Raw genomic sequence first — 21452 nt, forward strand, 5'->3', positions numbered from 1 at the left:
CTTAGATCTCCAGAACCGTTTGTCGGATCGACTTCAAACGGGGAATGCGCTTAGGGTGACCTGACGGGAGTGCAGAGAGAGTCTGTAGTGAAGCGCTTCTTATCTGTATGGGGAGTTTGCTGCCCTGTTATCTGTATGGGGAGTTTGCTACCCTGTTATCCATATGGGGAGTTTGCTACCCTGTTATCCATATGGGGAGTTTGCTACCCTGTTATCTGTATAGAGAGTTTGCTGCCCTGTTATCTGTATGGGGAGTTTGCTACCCTGTTATCTGTATAGAGAGTTTGCTGCCCTGTTATCCGTATAGGGAGTTTGCTGCCCTGTTATCTGTATGGGGAGTTTGCTGCCCTGTTATCTGTATAGGGAGTTTGCTGCCCTGTTATCTGTATGGGGAGTTTGCTACCCTGTTATCTGTATAGAGAGTTTGCTGCCCTGTTATCCGTATAGGGAGTTTGCTGCCCTGTTATCTGTATGGGGAGTTTGCTGCCCTGTTATCTGTATAGGGAGTTTGCTGCCCTGTTATCCGTATGGGGAGTTTGCTGCCCTGTTATCTGTATGGGGAGTTTGCTGCCCTGTTATCCATATAGAGAGTTTGCTGCCCTGTTATCTGTATGGGGAGTTTGCTGCCCTGTTATCTGTATAGAGAGTTTGCTGCCCTGTTATCTGTATAGAGAGTTTGCTGCCCTGTTATCTGTATAGAGAGTTTGCTGCCCTGTTATCTGTATAGAGAGTTTGCTGCCCTGTTATCTGTATAGAGAGTTTGCTGCCCTGTTATCTGTATAGAGAGTTTGCTGCCCTGTTATCTGTATAGAGAGTTTGCTGCCCTGTTATCTGTATAGAGAGTTTGCTGCCCTGTTATCTGTATAGAGAGTTTGCTGCCCTGTTATCTGTATAGGGAGTTTGCTACCCTGTTATCTGTATGGGGAGTTTGCTGCCCTGTTATCTGTATAGAGAGTTTGCTGCCCTGTTATCTGTATAGGGAGTTTGCTGCCCTGTTATCTGTATGGGGAGTTTGCTGCCCTGTTATCCATATAGAGAGTTTGCTGCCCTGTTATCCGTATGGGGAGTTTGCTGCCCTGTTATCCGTATAGAGAGTTTGCTGCCCTGTCCTAGACTGACAGAGCCTCTGTGTGGATTCAGTTTCATACCTCTGAACTGCTGACATGGATTTCATAAAGACAGCTCAGGATTGGGTTTCAGGTGGATCAGTGGATTAAGGCCTATACAACAGCAGGTATTCACCACATGCTGTTTGAATGGGTTCCTGATGTGTCGTGGGCAGTGTTGGGGGTAACTCATTACAAAAGTAACATACTACATGTAATATATTACTTTGAGCAGTAACTCAGTAATATAACTTATTAATTATAGGATTTCAGTAATATTATACCAGTTACTTTGTCAAGTAACTCAAGTTACAAATTGAATTACATTTTATTAAATCAAAGCACATATTTAAAAAAGATACAATAATTTCCTAATCAAACTGTGTGTTTTTATGCAAATAACCACTACAGATGACAATAACAAAAGAAAAGAATAACATTTAGAATTTTGGATTGTTTAAACTGACTTCGAGGCGATTGAAATTATTTTTCGGGATGGTTCCGGGGCGGTGATGTCTTTCTGCTGCTGCTGTTGTTTTGGTCAAAGTAATGCAAAAGTAGTGTAATACGTAACGAGTTACTCTACACAGAAAGTAATATTGTAAAGTAACTTGTTACTTTGAAAGTAACTAGTAATATGTAGTATATTACATTTTGAAAGTAACTTGCCCAACACTGGTCGTGGGCCACGTGTTACAGTCTAACATAGGACAAATACCACAAAAATAGAAACCCTAAGGAGAAAACAGACTATCACCGTCTCTTTTGAAAATGTAAAAAAAAATGTGTTAAAACATTTCTGTTGAGATTCTACATATCCGTGGATTGGAGACATAATGCCAAGGTTTTATTCTGGTAATTGGATTGTATCAAAACCATCCAAACTGTGTCCTCAGTAACTTCACCAGCTGGACTCACCACAGACAATGTAAACTGTGTCCTCAGTAACTTCACCAGCTGGACTCACCACAGACAATGTAAACTGTGTCCTCAGTAACTTCACCAGCTGGACTCACCACAGACAATGTAAACTGTGTCCTCAGTAACTTCACCAGCTGGACTTACCACAGACAATGTAAACTGTGTCTTCAGTAACTTCACCAGCTGGACTCACCACAGACAATGTAAACTGTGTCCTCAGTAACTTCACCAGCTGGACTCACCACAGACAATGTAAACTGTGTCTTCAGTAACTTCACCAGCTGGACTCACCACAGACAGCGGATTAGTCTGATAAACTACCACTTAACATGAATGGACTGTAAGCCCCAACTCTGTGTGTGTGTGTGTGTGTGTGTGTGTGTGTGTGTGTGTGTGTGTGTGTGTGCGCGTGCGTGCGTGCGTGTGTGTGTGTGTGTGTGTGTGTGTGTGTGTGTGTGTGTGGTAATGTATAAATAGTGTTTATGTCAGGTTCCTTGTCCATTCTCTCCTCACATACATACACACACTGAAAAAGTCATCCAAAAGCCTATTATTTTGGAAAACATGGTTCTTTTAACCAATTTATCTCATTAACGTATATAATACACATTACATGGATGCATTATTTGTGATTAAAATAATGGTTGTTGGTCATGTATTATTAGCGACCGCCACAGATGTACAATTTTGCTGCTTTCATGAGAAGTCAGACCCCTCCTTACAGGAGCTCAGCTCACTGGCTCCCCCTGGTGTTCATGTTCCAAAACAGCCCAGTGGACGGACATCTATCAGTCAGTCATTCTGTCTGTTCTCTGCCGCAGCGAGTGGACACACTATGTCCTGTACAGGACAGCTAGTGGACACACTATGTCCTGTACAGGACAGCTAGTGGACACACTATGTCCTGTACAGGACAGCTAGTGGACACACTATGTCCTGTACAGCTAGTGGACACACTATGTCCTGTACAGGATCTGTACTTGTTTCTTTTCTTTCTTTTCCTCTATTTTCTTCTGAAGCTAGAGTAATGTGTGAGTATGCTAGAGTAATGTGTGAGTAAGCTAGAGTTATGTGTGAGTATGCTAGAGTAATGTGTGAGTAAGCTAGAATAATGTGTGAGTGAGCTAGAGTAATGTGTGAGTAAGCTAGAATAATGTGTGAGTAAGCTAGAATAATGTGTGAGTAAGCTAGAATAATGTGTGAGTAAGTTAGAGTAATGTGTGAGTAAATTAGAGTAATGTGTGAGTAAGTTAGAATAATGTGTGAGTAAGCTAGAATAATGTGTGAGTGAGCTAGAGTAATGTGTGAGTAAGCTAGAGTAATGTGTGAGTAAGCTAGAATAATGTGTGAGTAAGCTAGAATAATGTGTGAGTAAGCTAGAATAATGTGTGAGTAAGCTAGCGTAATGTGTGAGTAAGATAGAGTAATGTGTGAGTAAGATAGAGTAATGTGTGAGTATGCTAGAATAATGTGTGAGTAAGCTAGAGTAATGTGTGAGTAAGCTAGAGTAATGTGTGAGTAAGCTAGAGTAATGTGTGAGTAAGCTAGAGTAATGTGTGAGTAAGCTAGAGTAATGTGTGAGTAATCTAGAGTAATATGTGAGTAAGCTAGAGTAATGTGTGAGTAAGCTAGAGTAATGTGTGAGTAAGCTAGAGTAATGTGTGAGTAAGTTAGAGTAATGTGTGAGTAAGCTAGAGTAATGTGTGAGTAAGCTAGAGTAATGTGTGAGTAAGCTAGAGTAATGTGTGAGTAAGCTAGAGTAATGTGTGAGTAAGTTAGAGTCATGTGTGAGTAAGCTAGAGTAATGTGTGAGTAAGCTAGAGTAATGTGTGAGTAAGCTAGAGTAATGTGTGAGTAAGCTAGAGTAATGTGTGAGTAAGCTAGAGTAATGTGTGAGTAAGCCAGAGTAATGTGTGAGTAAGTTAGAGTAATATGTGAGTAAGCTAGAATAATGTGTGAGTATGCTAGAATAATGTGTGAGTAAGCTAGAGTAATGTGTGAGTAAGCCAGAGTAATGTGTGAGCAAGCTAGAGTAATGTGTGAGTAAGCTAGAGTGACATCACTGGTTAATGTCAATGTAATCACAGTTTACAGTTTACTGGTGAATTAAAATCAACTCTCAATAACTGTCAAACTATTCATCATTCATCTAGTTTGACAGTTATTGAGAGTTGATTGGAGTTAATGAGTTATTAATTTGAGTTAGTGTGGACCAGTGATGTCACTGGTCCACACTTTAACACTCAATAACTGTCAAATTAAATGACAGACTTCAAAACAGTTTACAGTTTTCTGATATACTACTGATGTTCTAATGATACAAAGCTGGTTGAAAATGGGCAGAGTGTTCCTTTAACAGGTCCCCCAAAACCCCCCGGGACGTCCCGTCATTGTCGTCGTTATCTCTTGCTGACTGATGTAAATGAGTGTTATTACTGTAGACATACAACTGGTTAGTTACATCAGGTTGGGTACCACTCCGCATATTGAACACACCACTGATTATTATGATACCCTGATAATGGAAATTATGGATAATCAGACTCAAGAGAAGCAAATCTGTCATCAGAGAAGTCAGATGATTCTTCAGAGGGAGGGATGTAGGCTACATAGCTTATAGAGATTCTCTCTCCCTCGCTTTCTCTCTCTCTCTCTCTCTCCCCCTCCCTCGGTAACCATAGTAACAGAGCAGGGTGTGCAATGGATGAGGAGCACAGATGCATGATGGGATGCCAGTGAGTGAGTCAGCGCTCTGCGTTGCTGCTGCCATGATGACGTTGCGGCCAGGCCGTCACTTCCTGCTCTGTGTCCCTTCCTCTTCCTGGCAATGAAGTCACTCATCATCAGACAGGCCGAGAGAGGGAGAGACGTGGAGGAGAGAGAAACCCAGAGAGAGACAGAGGTGTAGAGAGACGTAGATGACACAGAGAGAGGAAGAGAGAGAGAGAGAGAGAGAGAGAGACATAGATGACACAGAGAGGAAGAGAGAGAGAGAGAGAGAGAGAGAGAGAGAGAGATACAGTAATTCTGTCCACATGCAGAAAAGTTGTTCAAATCAACCTTACATTAGCCTGGCAGTCAGTGAAGACGAAGTGAAGCTTCAATGGAGACAATGTGCTGTCTCTTCTTGGTCTCTCTATATCAGTGGTTCTCAAATGGGGGTCCGGGGATGCCCAGGGGTCCATGGCACTTTGCCAGGGGGTCCGCGAAAAGTTTTCAGGGAAAAAAAACAAAAAAAAAACGTTTTGTGTGTGCAAAAGCTTCATAGTTCAACGAAAATATGTTATGCTTTAAATCTAAAATGGTTTATGGATTACATTCTAATCTGACAAACCTATCAATTTAAATGTCAAGCACGTTACCGTGGAAACAAGCTGAGCCCAAAATCACAAATCAGAAGGGGGGTCCCCGGTATATTTTATATCTTATAAGGGCTCCTTGGCTGAAAAACATTTGAGAACCTCTGCACTATATGTCTTGTTGTTGTTGTTTTTTGTACATTGTTAAATGCAGGGCTCTTTTTTTTATCAATTAATTATTGAATTAAATTTTAACCAACAAGAAAATGATAATAAACCACAAACATCTACAAAGAACACAAAATACAAATGCAGGGCCCTTACATGAAGTGGTCATATCAAATAGGCAGCAGGTACAAGGTTGCCAGCCATCATAGAGAATAGAGACAGCTGTAGTCCTTTAGTCTATACAGTTTACCAGGAAGCATATTTCACTTTTTTCGGTGGCAAATTACATTGGATTTTTGACTTTGACATATTTTAGGATTCAGGGAATTGACGCCCCCTGGATGTGAGAACATGTGGTTTTGATGGGAGTCTGGGAAACAGGGAAACCTAGCCTAGCAGCTCTCTGCTGCCACCTCAGGCTAAACATAGCGCATCATGTGTTGCTTGTTGCTCTGAAAACTGACACTCTGTCTTTTTAACTCTACCCAGGACAAGGACACCATCAACAACAACTCTTTAGGCAAGGACAGCTGGAAGGAGACTCACTCCTCCTCCCCACACATCACAGGTGAGCACACACTCCTCCTCCCCACACATCACAGGTGAGCACATGGGGGGGAGGGGGAGGGGATGCTTGGGGCAAAGCAGAATGTGTGTAGATGTTCTAAGTCAGTAGGCTACAATGAAGATGTCTAGATTAATGCTGCATTCGTGTCATATCGGAAAGATGATATGAGCTTCCTTACGACACAGCTACTTTCTGGATGTTTGCAGTAGTTTGCGATAAAACATGAATTGAAATCGAAATAGGTGTGGTCCATGGGCGGAGTTAATAGGGGGGCCAGGCCCCCCCCCCAGTAGTTTTTGTTTTTGACCAAAAAAAAGTCAAATACAATGGAACTGGATGGCATTCGGCTTGTGGTGCTTAAAGTGCCAAAAATACACTTGAAAAACACAGTTGCTCAAGCTAATCCACAGACCTTGTTGTGAGCAGTTTCATGTAGGAACTATTTTCTTTCGACCAAAATACACCTGCTAACAGCTAACAACTAGGAGCAGCTAGCGAGTGTAGTTTGCTCAAAAGCTCAGCAACTCCCAGGCCAGAACGATCTAGAATCTAGATCGTAGATATATGTTCAATATGTTTTTTTTTTATCTTACCTGTAGTGCTATTTATCCATCTAGATTCTAGATGGATAAATAGCACTACAGGTAAGATAAAAAAAAAAAAACATATTTCTGATTTTGGGGTGAACCTTCCCTTGAAGTGGAAGTGTTCTGCCAAACAGAAAACTATCTTTATCATGTGGATTTTGCCTTTAAGACTCATGTAACTCAACTCCTATCCAGAATCAATTGCGTACTGTACCTTCATAATCCTTCTGGTTGGCTAATAGCTAATCTGCTGCTGCTTGTGTGTGTGTGTGTGTGTGTGTGTGTGTGTGTGCGCGTGTGTTAAGGGGATCTATCCCCACCAGATACGCAGCCAAAAGCTGAGGACAAGGTCCAAAACAACTCTCGACGCCCCGCCCCCAAACCTCCCACCGCCAATGGAGCGGACAGCAGAGCCAGATCCCGCACGCAGGCTGCCGTGGCCGGGGCCACGCAACTCTCGCGCTCTCGGGAAAGACAGCCGCCCGGCACCACCGCGTCGTACACACAACCCACTGGCGGGCCCCGGAACCAGCGCAGAGGAGGAGGAGGAGGAGGAGGAGGAGGAGGAGGAGGAGGAGGAGGAAGGGGTAGAGGGAGTGGAGGAAGAGGAGCGGCGGCAGCAGCCGTGAGAGAGAGAAACCTGGGGGAGGTCAGAGGGAGAGGGGGGCGACTGTGCCAGGAGACCAGGGCCAAGGAGAGAGAGAGGAGCGGGCATCTGAAGGCCGGCGTCAGGGAGGCGAACGGACGTCCAGGGAGAGGGAACACAGGTCCCAGAGGGGGCAGCAGAGGAGGGGGAGTCAAGGCCAACACCCTCCTTCCCACCCAGGAGATCTACCTGGCGGCCATGGTGGTCCCACGCACACCTGTAGCGCCCCGAAACCAGGACAGGACCCAAGACCCAGGTAAATAAGTCTGTCAGTTACTGTTAACCCACACTTTGGGGGAGGCAGAGTAGAGAAATGAGCCTTATAACCTCTGGAGCCAGTGGGGCCCTTTACACGAGGACAGTTTCTGAAAGAAACGACACAATAGCGTTTCCTTCACACCTTTTCCTTCACACCTTCTCCCTGTTTACATGAGCGCTGTTGAATTTTTAAAACGCCGTAATGTACATGCCAGGTCGCTAGGTGGCAGTGTGATCACCTTATTCTTTGCCCATAAGTAGAAGTAGAGTCCGCCTTCCGCAGTCATTTAGACTTGCCAAAAAGCTTTTTTTCAAGCTAAAAAAAAAAACCAAACTTTTTTAAAGTTTTAATATTTGTCGGGTGAGAATGTAACATATATGTGACCAGTTTATCAGAATAACGCCTATTGGAAATCTTTAACGAGCAGCGATGACCGGGAGCGCTGACTGTGATCTGTCAAACCCTACTGTAGGCTACTGGCAGTGAGAAAACACTGTCGATGTGCTTTTGTAACTAACGTTAAATGCCGACCGGGTACAGCCATCGGCTCCTCGCAGCAGTAACGTTCTGAACATGTAACTGAAGTTGGCCGCAGTGTAGCTTAATTCTGAATGTTGCCAAACTTCATTCATACTGACGTTTTATTTGGTTGCCAACTCGCGCACAGCTATGGCGTAATCGCTTGTGTCGCGTGTGCAGGCACGTCAGAGTTTCTGAAATGTGCCGTTCCAAAGCGATTACATGGAGCCCTCAGCCCCGCTCAGCGGGGAGCGTCTTTAACAATTTCACTCTGGAGGGTGGTTCCAAAATGTGTCGTTTCCTAAGCGCGAATTCGCTGTCGCCGTCTAAAAGGGAGGCACTAACGATAAAATAATTCCCCGTTTCCATAGGAAACCGTCCTCGTGTAAAGTGCCCCAGTGTTTCTGGCCCCATGTTGGCTAGCCTCCACCCTGCTGTGTTTCAGGCCCCATGTTGGCTAGCCTCCACCCTGCAGTGTTTCAGGCCCCATGTTGGCTAGCCTCCACCCTGCTGTGTTTCAGGCCTCATGTTGGCTAGCCTCCCCCCTGCTGTGTTTCAGGCCTCATGTTGGCTAGCCTCCACCCTGCTGTGTTTCAGGCCTCATGTTGGCTAGCCTCCACCCTGCTGTGTTTCAGGCCTCATGTTGGCTAGCCTCCACCCTGCAGTGTTTCAGGCCCCATGTTGGCTAGCCTCCACCCTGCAGTGTTTCAGGCCCCATGTTGGCTAGCCTCCACCCTGCAGTGTTTCAGGCCCCATGTTGGCTAGCCTCCACCCTGCAGTGTTTCAGGCCCCATGTTGGCTAGCCTCCACCCTGCTGTGTTTCAGGCTCCATGTTGGCTAGCCTCCACCCTGCAGTGTTTCAGGCCCTATGTTGGCTAGCCTCCACCCTGCAGTGTTTCAGGCCCCATGTTGGCTAGCCTCCACCCTGCAGTGTTTCAGGCCCCATGTTGGCTAGCCTCCACCCTGCTGTGTTTCAGGCTCCATGTTGGCTAGCCTCCACCCTGCAGTGTTTCAGGCCCCATGTTGGCTAGCCTCCACCCTGCTGTGTTTCAGGCTCCATGTTGGCTAGCCTCCACCCTGCAGTGTTTCAGGCCCCATGTTGGCTAGCCTCCACCCTGCTGTGTTTCAGGCTCCATGTTGGCTAGCCTCCACCCTGCAGTGTTTCAGGCTCCATGTTGGCTAGCCTCCACCCTGCAGTGTTTCAGGCCCCATGTTGGCTAGCCTCCCCCCTGCTGTGTTTCAGGCTCCATGTTGGCTAGCCTCCACCCTGCTGTGTTTCTGGCCCCATGTTGGCTAGCCTCCCCCCTGCTGTGTTTCAGGCCTCATGTTGGCTAGCCTCCACCCTGCTGTGTGGCCCCATGTTGGCTAGCCTCCACCCTGCTGTGTTTCAGGCCCCATGTTGGCTAGCCTCCACCCTGCTGTGTTTCAGGCCCCATGTTGGCTAGCCTCCACCCTGCTGTGTTTCAGGCCCTATGTTGGCTAGCCTCCACCCTGCTGTGTTTCAGGCCTCATGTTGGCTAGCCTCCACCCTGCTGTGTTTCAGGCCTCATGTTGGCTAGCCTCCACCCTGCTGTGTTTCAGGCCCCATGTTGGCTAGCCTCCACCCTGCTGTGTTTCAGGCCTCATGTTGGCTAGCCTCCACCCTGCTGTGTTTCAGGCCTCATGTTGGCTAGCCTCCACCCTGCTGTTTCAGGCCCCATGTTGGCTAGCCTCCACCCTGCTGTGTTTCAGGCCTCATGTTGGCTAGCCTCCACCCTGCTGTGTTTCAGGCCCCATGTTGGCTAGCCTCCACCCTGCTGTGTTTCAGGCCTCATGTTGGCTAGCCTCCACCCTGCTGTGTTTCAGGCTCCATGTTGGCTAGCCTCCACCCTGCTGTGTTTCAGGCCTCATGTTGGCTAGCCTCCACCCTGCTGTGTTTCAGGCCTCATGTTGGCTAGCCTCCACCCTGCTGTGTTTCAGGCCCCATGTTGGCTAGCCTCCACCCTGCTGTGTTTCAGGCCCCATGTTGGCTAGCCTCCACCCTGCTGTGTTTCAGGCCCCATGTTGGCTAGCCTCCACCCTGCTGTGTTTCAGGCTCCATGTTGGCTAGCCTCCACCCTGCTGTGTTTCAGGCCTCATGTTGGCTAGCCTCCACCCTGCTGTGTTTCAGGCCTCATGTTGGCTAGCCTCCACCCTGCTGTGTTTCAGGCTCCATGTTGGCTAGCCTCCACCCTGCTGTTTCAGGCTCCATGTTGGCTAGCCTCCCCCCTGCTGTGTTTCAGGCCCCATGTTGGCTAGCCTCCACCCTGCTGTGTTTCAGGCCCCATGTTGGCTAGCCTCCCCCCTGCTGAAGTAATCATACAAATGCAGAGTCTCTGTCTGTCTGTCTGTGAGTGAGTGAGCGAGCACATCACAATTGCTCGAGTGACATCATTGATGATGTCATAGACATTGTGACATCATCAGTGACACCATTACTGATCACAATCATCACACCCTGGCATTTATGACTGTCTGCTATCGTTTCACACCTTCTTATTTCATACAGTCATAGAGTTGACTTGTGGGTTGATTTTAGCTTACAGTAATTTGGACTTACTCTTAACGAAATCCTACATTTCTTTGCTCACTTTCCCCACATGGATGATACAAGTTCCATCTCATCTAATCGAATGAATATCAGCTAGATAGTTGGCTGACAAGAAGTGTAGTTATTTTGCTGTTATTAATCCATTTGAAGTGTTTCTCTCTATCCAACAGTTTCTCCAACTCCAACTGATTTCCAGTGTCCCTCTCTGTATCACCTTCTTGCTTTGTGTTACATATATATATATATGCATATAGGTACATATATGTACATATAGGTTTCCCATATATGGTGCATACATAAAATTGGCCGATTTCCTATATTATATGTACATATAGGTACATATATGTACCTATACATATAGGTACATATATGTACATATAATATAGGAAAACGGCCAATTTTATGTATGCACCATATATGGGAAAACTATATGTGGCCCTATATTAAAACATATAGGGTACATATAGATTCTTTCCATGTGGGTGTGTTTCAGGCCCCATGTTGGCTAGCCTCCACCCTGCTGTGTTTCAGGCCTCATGTTGGCTAGCCTCCACCCTGCTGTGTTTCAGGCCCCATGTTGGCTAGCCTCCACCCTGCTGTGTTTCAGGCCTCATGTTGGCTAGCCTCCACCCTGCTGTGTTTCAGGCTCCATGTTGGCTAGCCTCCACCCTGCTGTGTTTCAGGCCTCATGTTGGCTAGCCTCCACCCTGCTGTGTTTCAGGCCTCATGTTGGCTAGCCTCCACCCTGCTGTGTTTCAGGCCCCATGTTGGCTAGCCTCCACCCTGCTGTGTTTCAGGCCCCATGTTGGCTAGCCTCCACCCTGCTGTGTTTCAGGCCCCATGTTGGCTAGCCTCCACCCTGCTGTGTTTCAGGCTCCATGTTGGCTAGCCTCCACCCTGCTGTGTTTCAGGCCTCATGTTGGCTAGCCTCCACCCTGCTGTGTTTCAGGCCTCATGTTGGCTAGCCTCCACCCTGCTGTGTTTCAGGCTCCATGTTGGCTAGCCTCCACCCTGCTGTTTCAGGCTCCATGTTGGCTAGCCTCCCCCCTGCTGTGTTTCAGGCCCCATGTTGGCTAGCCTCCACCCTGCTGTGTTTCAGGCCCCATGTTGGCTAGCCTCCCCCCTGCTGAAGTAATCATACAAATGCAGAGTCTCTGTCTGTCTGTCTGTGAGTGAGTGAGCGAGCACATCACAATTGCTCGAGTGACATCATTGATGATGTCATAGACATTGTGACATCATCAGTGACACCATTACTGATCACAATCATCACACCCTGGCATTTATGACTGTCTGCTATCGTTTCACACCTTCTTATTTCATACAGTCATAGAGTTGACTTGTGGGTTGATTTTAGCTTACAGTAATTTGGACTTACTCTTAACGAAATCCTACATTTCTTTGCTCACTTTCCCCACATGGATGATACAAGTTCCATCTCATCTAATCGAATGAATATCAGCTAGATAGTTGGCTGACAAGAAGTGTAGTTATTTTGCTGTTATTAATCCATTTGAAGTGTTTCTCTCTATCCAACAGTTTCTCCAACTCCAACTGATTTCCAGTGTCCCTCTCTGTATCACCTTCTTGCTTTGTGTTACTACTGTTTAGGCCAAAACCATGACAGGACCCAGGACTGCCCCCCTGTCCTGTCCCGCTCCAGCAGTGAGGGGGGATCCAACAGAATGTCACTCAGTTCAGACACCGAGGGCCCCCCACCCGGGCCCCTTCAGCCCACCTTGCCTGACCGAACCAACCCCGTCATCAGCGAAGAAGAGGGGGAGGGGGATCCGACCCCCTCTGTGAACAGTGGCCCGACCCGCTGCCTTCGAGTTAATGAGAAAAGAGAGAAGGACTGCACCAAGCCAGGAGTCCAAGAGGTGGGTAGTATAGCTGAGGTGGACACTTCCAACTCTGTCCCTGCCAAGGGGGGTGCTGTGGCCAGTCGGACCAGACCAAACCCTGAAGCTACGGCGGGGTTGAATTACGACTCTGTGAAATACACTCTGGTGGTGGATGAGCATGCTCAGCTGGAGCTGGTCAGCCTCAAGGACTGTTTCCACAGCTACAGCGAGCGCAACGACGACAGCGATGCAGAGACCGTCTACCAGTCAGCCAATGAGGAGGAAGACCCAGAGTACGAGAAGGAGAGGAAGAGGAAAGAAGAGGAGAGGCAAGGTAATGAGGATGATCCCTTCTTCACATGGATCCATACATTTTTGTCCTCAAATCTTTGCAGCTGGTTGGGGAAAACACATTTTAATTTACCCATATATATCTATATATATATATATATATATATATATATATATATATATATATATATACATTTTCATATACACACATACATATATATACTGTATATATACAGTATATACACACACATAGAGAGCAGGCCAGAAAACTATCATGATGAGCTCTTACATTGTAAACAAAACACCATAAAGACAGCATACAACTGCAAAGAAAGAAACAGTAGCCCAGTACAAAACAAAACCAGCAGGATCATGGGCAAATCTATTTAAATATTGAGTAAAAAAAGCATAGACAGCTCCTTACTGAATCTGCCAGTTATCAGGTTAAACTCATCACTTTGTAACAAGCTCCCTGCAGGAGGAGCTAGAGTCACTTTGTAACGAGTTCCCTGCAGGAGGAGGAGCTAGAGTCACTTTGTAACAAGCTCCCTGCAGGAGGAGGAGCTAGAGTCACTTTGTAACGAGTTCCCTGCAGGAGGAGGAGCTAGAGTAGCCTACATGAAAACATTCAGTTTGGACCTTAGCTAATAGTTATAGATAGAACAAATAATTCCTGTCTGCAGACAGTTTCCACCAAGTTTTCTAGAGCAATAAGAGCACAAACAAGGCAGACCCAGAATGACTTTAGATCAAAATGCCCACATGAGTGGGCACAGTTTTTAGTTTTTCATAGCAACCAAATAAAGGCTTTTTTAACCTATTTTCATGTGCCTTTGTCATTTTCATAAGAGGCCTAGAAGAGGACGTTTTTCAGCTTCGTATCTGTTTCCTGAACCAATTAATTCCAGTAGCAATGTTATGAATGGACATGCAGGCCAATGAACCTGAGTATACAAGACAGAATCACATGAATGGGATTTGGTTCTGAGAGCTTTAGAAAGTGTAATACAGTCAATCAGCCAATCAATTTTACATTATATTTATATAGCGCCAATCAAAACAAGAGTTATCCCAAGGCGCTTTACAAATAGAGCAGGTAGAAGACCGAGCTGTCAAGGAAACCCTTTGAAATAGTTTTCCCTCGCCCAAATTTAACCTACGTTCGGAGCGTTATTTAGCCCCCGTCCTGACAAGCTAGCCTTAGATGCCTTAGGTCTTCTAGTTTCTGCTGTAGCTCTAAAAATGACCCCCTTCTACAGCCATTTGATTACCCGTGAAAATTGGGAGTGTTGGCAGACCACTCGCGGCCTACCTGCAGTACCTCCACCGCCCACAGTTTGGGAATCACTGTCTTATAGAATATGCATGGGAAACAAGCGAAATATGTTGAAACAACCAAATAGTAAACATTAGGGCTGTGGCGATTCACTTATCTCCCGATTCGATACTATCACGATTCTTGGGTGCCGATTCGATTTATATTGCGATTCTTAAGTATTGCGATTCTACGATTATTGCGATTCGATATTACGATTTATTGCGATTTTTGTTTCTTTTTTTCTTTTCTTTTTTCAGTTTGTTTGCTTTTTTACACTAGATTAGAACATGGGAAAAGTTGAATCATACACTAGAGACTGTATATTATATATCATGAGTAGGGCTGGGCGATATAGTTAAAAACAGGGGCGGACTGGGATCATAATTCAGGCCGGGCATTAGATACCAAGCAGGCCAGGCCGATATGGGCCAACGCGCGTGAAATTTGGGCCGTTTGAAGCCAGATTTGGGCCGTTTGAAGTCCAATTTTACAATGAGATGCACCCACTTTAACCCTGAAGTGTAATTATTACTTCAGACTAACTAATAAAGTAATAAAACCACTAGTAAACCAGTAGGCGGCGCCTGGCCTGCTGTTCAGTGAGTGGCCTGACTGCAAGCACAATTTTTTTTTTTTTTTTTTTTTTTTTTGCGATTATCGATTCTGGAATAAAAGATCGATCCAAAAAATCGTGACATTAAAAATCGCGATACTTAGGTGAATCGATTTTTTCCCCCACCCTAGTAAACATGTTGGCCCCACCGGGTCAGTATCATTCATTGTCAATGCCGCCCCCTAGTGGCACAAAGTCAACTGATCCATAGTCCCCCCTTTGGTGGGGGACAATCAAGTTGTTTGTTCGCATTCATTCTACATGTAGTGTCTTTCTCCTACCTGTCTGACCCTTCCATATTTTGTGCTCCAAGAGAGGAGGAAAGAGAAGGAGAAGAGAAGAAAGGAGCAGCAGGAGGAGGTGAAGAGGAGGAGAGAGGAGGTGGTGAACTTCAGCAAGCAGTCCAAGGTGACGTCAACCACCACCTCGGAGGAAGAGGGGTCGAATAGAGCAAGGGCCGGAGCTCCCAGAACCAGAAAGTTCCTCAACCTGTTTGCCAATGGCAGCAGCAACTACAACTCCACTGGTTAGTTTCCTGTTTTAATACCTAGGTAAACTCCATCAGTTCAATCACTAAATACATTTATGTACAGTCACTGGATGAAGTTCCGGGACTGTTTTTGTAGCAAATGATAGATCCAGGGACTTTGCGATACGGTTTACGGCTTCTTATCAAAGGTTGAAAATGAGACAAAAACACAGATTGTCAGCTATTGATTGTGTGACTATAACATCTGTCCTGTATCGTTCAGGCGCTGAGTCATTTGGTATGTTCTCCTGTGTTCTGGACGGAGTGGAGAGACAGCAGAGCCACAGAGCTGTCTACAGGTTAATACACAGGCACTTGCACAGAACCATTGTCCCCAAATACAAATTACCACATTATCTTAAAGGAAAGTTCACCCAAAAAAAATGAAAATTCTGTTATTATCTATTCATGCCGATAGAAGGTCGTGTGAAGCTTTTTTTAGTCGACAAAACATTTGTGGAGCTTTCCAGGGAAACAGAGTTCTCATTCTTCTAAACAATTAAAGTGAATGTTGACCAACTTTCATTAAAAAACAAAGGCTCCATACTGCTGGAGTGTATGACCGGACTGCATGCCTCTGAGCACCGGGCGAGTGATCTTATGAGAGAGAAAACCATGGAGAGCTGAACCTTTATTGACATAGGAAGTTGTTTTTTGGCAAAACCGATCTAGTATGGGATCTGTCTAATATCTGTAGCAGTATGGATTCCAGTATTGTCTGTTGCTCTGGATCTCTTTGCAGTCTTGTTCACAGTGTGTGTTTCTGTGGATCCACCTGTAGGAGGAGCTGTGTCGCTCTGTGTATCCGCATATAGGAGGCGCTGCGTTGCTCTGTTAGCCGGTGATGTTAAAGACAGGGTAGTGCCATAATATGTCTCCTCCATCGGGAATCGAACCAACAGTCAGACTGTCAGGTAGAGACAGTGACCCAGCCATGCGCTATGAGCTGCTTGCTCTTCAGTTTCTGATTTCTACACACTGTGTTCACACTGACAACAACACAGATCTGTTATCTGTTATCTGGGTGAGCTCGCTTGTGGTCTTCTTTTCATATTGTAGCTTTAAACCTTGATCTGCGAGCGTTGAAGTAGGTCTGATGTTATGGAGATAAGAAAGGAATATGAGTGTGTGATCTACCTAGAGGATTTAAGATTTAAGCGAAAACAGGGTGTAAAAATGATCTTCTTCCATTCAACTTGGTATCTCAGGGCTTCTGGACACTTGGATTACGCCAGACTGACTGCCACAGATGCTAAAAGAATTTCAGAAAGGGCAATAAACTAAACTAACTAACTAACTAACTAACAGTATGTTGTATGTGTGTGCATGTGTGTGTGTGTGTGTGTGTGTGTGTGTGTGTGTGTGTGTGTGTGTGTGTGTGTGTCGTTTGAAAGTTGGTCACCATTCACTTCAGTTGTTTAGGAGAATGCTATAACTCTGTTTCCCTGGTTTTGTGGACCACTAAGAGCCAGGTCTGCTGAAGGTGTGGACCACCAAGAGCCAGGTCTGCTCAAGGTGTGGACCACCAAGAGCCAGGTCTGCTGAAGGTGTGGACCACCAAGAGCCAGGTCTGCTCAAGGTGTGGACCACCAAGAGCCAGGTCTGCTCAAGGTGTGGACCACCAAGAGCCAGGTCTGCTCAAGGTTGCTTCCCTGTTAAAGGGCTCTTTCCTGGCCACCATCGCTAAGTACATGCTCTTGTTGGGAAATTGCTTCAATTGCCACATGACCTGTGCAGTAAAATAGTGAGAATTGTTATTGTTCAAAATAAAGAGCCTGATCTTCTACCTGCTCTTTTTGTAAAGCGCCTTCAAACAAATCTTGTTATGATTTGGGCTATTTTTTTTAATAAATTTGGTTGATTGATTGATTGATTGATTGTCATTGACTGACTTAGAAAGTTCACACGACCTTCCACCAGCAGGGGGGGGCGGGTGAGTAATGACTGAATTTTCATTTTTGGGTGAACTTCGTTATCCTTTAAAGCCGTTCTTTGCCTATGCTCTGTTTAGGTTTGTCCCTCGCCATGCCGACGAGCTGTACCTGGAGACGGACGACCCAGTGTTAATGCTGGCCCAGTCTGAGGACCTGTGGTGTCAGGGTTACAACATGAGGACAGGATCTACTGGCATCTTCCCTGCCTACTACGCTGTCAGGGTGGGCAAAGACACCAGCAAAGGTACGTCTCAAATTGCAATGCTAATAGAGGACATCGCCCATCCCCAACAACAACATTCTTGAATGGTATTTGAGCTGGCAAACCTGAGATGTTTCTCTGCTCTCATCTCTCTTCTCAGTCCAGAAAGGTGGCTGGATAGAGCAGTTCTTGGTGCGATTCCTGGGTTCAGTTCAGGTTCCCTTCCATAAAGGCAATGTTGTGCTGTGTGCTGCGATGCATAAGGTACACAACTACTCTACAGATATTGAACAACAGAACTATACATTGAAAGCCAGAACCACTGATAAGAGACTCTAGGCATTGAAATTCCAGCCATCAATGTGGAAAAAAGATGGTCACATGCAACCCCGATCGCCAGAATAAAATGTAGCACTTTATGTTTCTGCAAACCTACAAGCTCAATGCAAAAACAAAACAAAACAACAGTATTTCTACCAGAGAAGTATCTGACTCACTAGGATTCAGCAGGAAAAAACTACAGAAATATAATAAATGATCAGAATAAAGTGATAAAGAGTTATACATTATAAGCATTATACTGGTGACAAAGTACATTGTGTTCATTGTAAATATGAGCGAGCAGGTCTATTGATTGTTTGATATGTTTATAGGTAGCATGTAACAGGCGGTCGGCGATGCAGCCTCCATCAGCCTGTGTGCTGGAGGTCAGTGTGAAGGGTCTGAAGATCAGCATCCAGGACCAGTGTCACTCTGCTGTCAGGGTAGGTACTCTCGCTCGCTCTCTCTCTCTCTTTCTCTCTCTCTCTCTCTCTCTCTCTCTCTCTCTCTCTCTCTCTCTATCTATCTATCTATCTATCTATCTATCTATCTATCTATCTATCTATCTATCTATCTATATATCTATCTATCTATCCATCCATCCATCCATCTCCTATCTTGCCAAAGTCCCAACCTCTGGTTATGCAAAATTAAGCCTACAAGGAAGTACCAAAAACTGCATTTCCTGATGGAAGTGCCTTTGAAGCGTTTCTAAAAAAAATGCATTTAAAAAAAAGCATTTATGTTCCAAAAGTCATAAAAGTTATTCACGTTTGTGCAGATTATCCTGCTGAACCCAAATTCACGTTCCCATAAACTTCTGTTAACCACAGACCTTATTTTATGCATCACTTCCAGTTGAGTGACATCACTTCCGGTTGAGTGACATCACTCGCACATGATGGATTCGCCCAGGTGACTCTGCCTAACCCTAACTAACCCCTTCCAGGTGACTACAGCTCAGGTGAACTCCAGGTGAACTCTCGTGTTCATACCGATAGTCATGCGTAGAAGCGGTTGCACTGCTTAAAAATACATGAAAATGGTTAAAAAACATAACAAAGGTCTCTGAAGCAGCAGTTAGACCATCATGGGACTAAAACCTACATGTTATGGAGAGGGTCACACCTTGCCAAACCGGTGGATTCCTTCCTGCAGCAGAAGATCATGTTGCTGGAAATAAGGAGAGTCTTGTAGTTTAACAACGCTCTCCAGTGGCAATCAGGAGTAACTGCAACTGGACCAGAGATCAGTCAGTAACAAAACCAAAATGACCAGCACCCCCTCCTCTTGACCAGCTTGCTACCTGCTTCCACATCCTTCCTTCGCCCTATTGCCTCCCCCCCCTCTCCTGTCATGTTTAATGGACACTAGATAAAAGACATCATGGTGATTCTGGCTCATGTTGATCCCACCCCTCCCCATTCATTCAACTCTCTCTCTCTCTCTCTCTCTCTCTCTCTCTCTCTCTCTGTCTCTCTGTGTCTCTCTCTCTCTCTCTCTCTCTCTCTCTCTCTCTCTCTCTCTCTCTCTCTCTCTCTCTCTCTCTCTCTCTCTCTCTCTCTCTCTCTCTCTCTCTCTCTCTCTCTCTCTCAGGGGGACCAGTGTTACCATTTCTTCCAGTTGAAGAACATCTCATTCTGTGGCTGTCATCCAAAACACAGCAAGTGAGTTATACTGCTCTGATACAGTTTGCCTTCCTACACTTCCTACACATATTATGAAGAACCACAGTTTCTCAGAGTACAAGTCTGCAAGATGGCTACCTGGCAAACTTGAATGACAAAGAAGGAATTCTGGTCAAAATACAAGTGGCTTCTTTCTTGTTGAGTCATGTCCAGGATATCTTAACAGAAATGTTGCTCCCTTGCAGAAATGTTTGTAGAACTAAAGGTCTATCTCCAAGCTGCCTGAGTACAGCTACTTTCTGATGCTGATGATCAAGCTGCCTGAGTACAGATACTTTCTGATGCTGATGATTTTGCAATGCAGGTATTTTGGTTTCATCACCAAACACCCCGACCAGCAGCGCTTTGCCTGCCATGTGATGATGTCAGAGACGACATCACTTCCTCTGGCCGAGTCTGTAGGGTGAGGCCTCCTTCCTCTTCTTCCTTTCTCCTCCTCTCCCTTAGATTGTCTATTCTATTCTATTCTATTCTATTCTATTCTATTCTGAATCAGAATCACTTTGTTGATCCCAGAGAGGAAATTAAGTAACTTTTCTATTCTATCCTATATACTAGAGCATGCAATGGCCCCACTCTGTTCTAAATTTGTTCTACAAGTAGCAATAATTCAGCTACTCAATAGCTACTGCTTATATTAATATTAATATTATTATTAGTAGTAATAATAATAATAATAATAATAATAATAATTATTATTATTATAATAATAATAATAATAATAATAATAAAGGTAATAATAATAATAATAATAATAATAATAATTTATTCTTTAATAGGCTTTTTCATCATCATGCTGCAGTGGCATATTGAACATAGATTAATTTGAAATTAATCATTGGAAATAATTGGCAGATAAACTCAGAGATAAAAAGGGAAATAACATGGTACACACTGATAAGTTCCCATCAAACCTTGTATATATTTTTGTAGATTATTGATCAACGAAATCTAAATATATTTTATTCTTTGTTAGTCGGTCATGATGTTAGGATATTTAAAGATGTTCTGTCACTGTTGTTATGTAAACTGTACAGACTGGAAGATAATAATATCAATATAATAGACTGTTTACTATTCTCCTCTCGTCTCCCATAGGAGGGCCTTCCAGCAGTATTATAAGGAACATGTGGGCTACTCCTGTCCCACTGAAGATATCTTCATTGAATAAGACCTCTCGTCCATCCAGAACGTACTGAAGACTCACTATGTGCATGTAAGCCTGGTCTTACACGGCGGTCTGGATTTCTGCTAGATCCTCTTCAAACTACTTGCATGGAGGAGTTCCTTTCTTGGCAGCATCCAGTGGTACAGCAAGTTTTTATTTGTGGGTCTTGTCACATACCGGTATAAATATACCTCTATGGATGGATGCTATCGCAGTGACTGTGATGCAAAACACAAAAACACAAATCAAATAGTGGTGTGTTATATAGGTCAAGTGACTGTTCACTACATGCTATGCTACCATGACATTTAGCCCCTACACATCTCATAGTGGTGTCACACTGGAACTGAACACACATCTCATAGTGGTGTCACACTGGAACTGAACACACATCTCATAGTGGTGTCACACTGGAACTGAACACACATCTCATAGTGGTGTCACACTGGAACTGAACACACATCTCATAGTGGTGTCACACTGGAACTGAACACACATCTCATAGTGGTGTCACACTGGAACTGAACACAGATACTGGATGTAGACCATTATGTGCATCTGGTACGTTGAAGCCTTCAGAGTGATGGAGATAATTTAATGCCAGAATTCTTACTATATCTTCATTTTGTGAACTTATAGCTTTGCTTTGTACACACATTACAGGTTCTGCGGCTGTGCGCAAGTTTCACATATTTGTAATGGGGGGAAAAGTCTGTAGCTTTAATTCCAGTTTGCATACTCAGTTTTGGACGAATAAGCTCCATTGATAAACTTGCAACAAATGGTTTGTTGTGTTAATATAGTTGAGAAATTCATAGACTTGCAAATGTGTAAATTTATTAACAAGTGCGAGTAGAGTGTTGACTTTGAGGAAAACCTATGACAGCCTTACATGTGTTAGA

At 44.7% G+C, this 21452-nt stretch overlaps 1 protein-coding gene across 1 annotated transcript in view; it reads left to right on the top strand.

Annotated features, from left to right (window-relative positions):
• mapk8ip1a (mitogen-activated protein kinase 8 interacting protein 1a) overlaps positions 1-20553 on the top strand; it is a gene marked incomplete at both ends in the record, with an annotated part of 22743 nt that extends 2190 nt beyond the window's left edge. Inside the window, 11 exons of the mRNA XM_083654867.1 lie at positions 5990-6062; positions 6955-7551; positions 12254-12820; positions 15022-15234; positions 15461-15536; positions 17249-17415; positions 17534-17637; positions 18027-18137; positions 19291-19361; positions 19687-19785; positions 20481-20553. Of these exons, the coding sequence (XP_083510993.1) occupies positions 5990-6062; positions 6955-7551; positions 12254-12820; positions 15022-15234; positions 15461-15536; positions 17249-17415; positions 17534-17637; positions 18027-18137; positions 19291-19361; positions 19687-19785; positions 20481-20553 (2151 nt within the window). The remainder of the gene's footprint in view (positions 1-5989; positions 6063-6954; positions 7552-12253; positions 12821-15021; positions 15235-15460; positions 15537-17248; positions 17416-17533; positions 17638-18026; positions 18138-19290; positions 19362-19686; positions 19786-20480) is intronic.
• Positions 20554-21452: the final 899 nt, after the last annotated feature.

The sequence above is a fragment of the Poromitra crassiceps genome, assembly GCF_964638095.1.
Source record: "Poromitra crassiceps genome assembly, chromosome: 18".
Taxonomy (NCBI): domain Eukaryota; kingdom Metazoa; phylum Chordata; class Actinopteri; order Beryciformes; family Melamphaidae; genus Poromitra; species Poromitra crassiceps.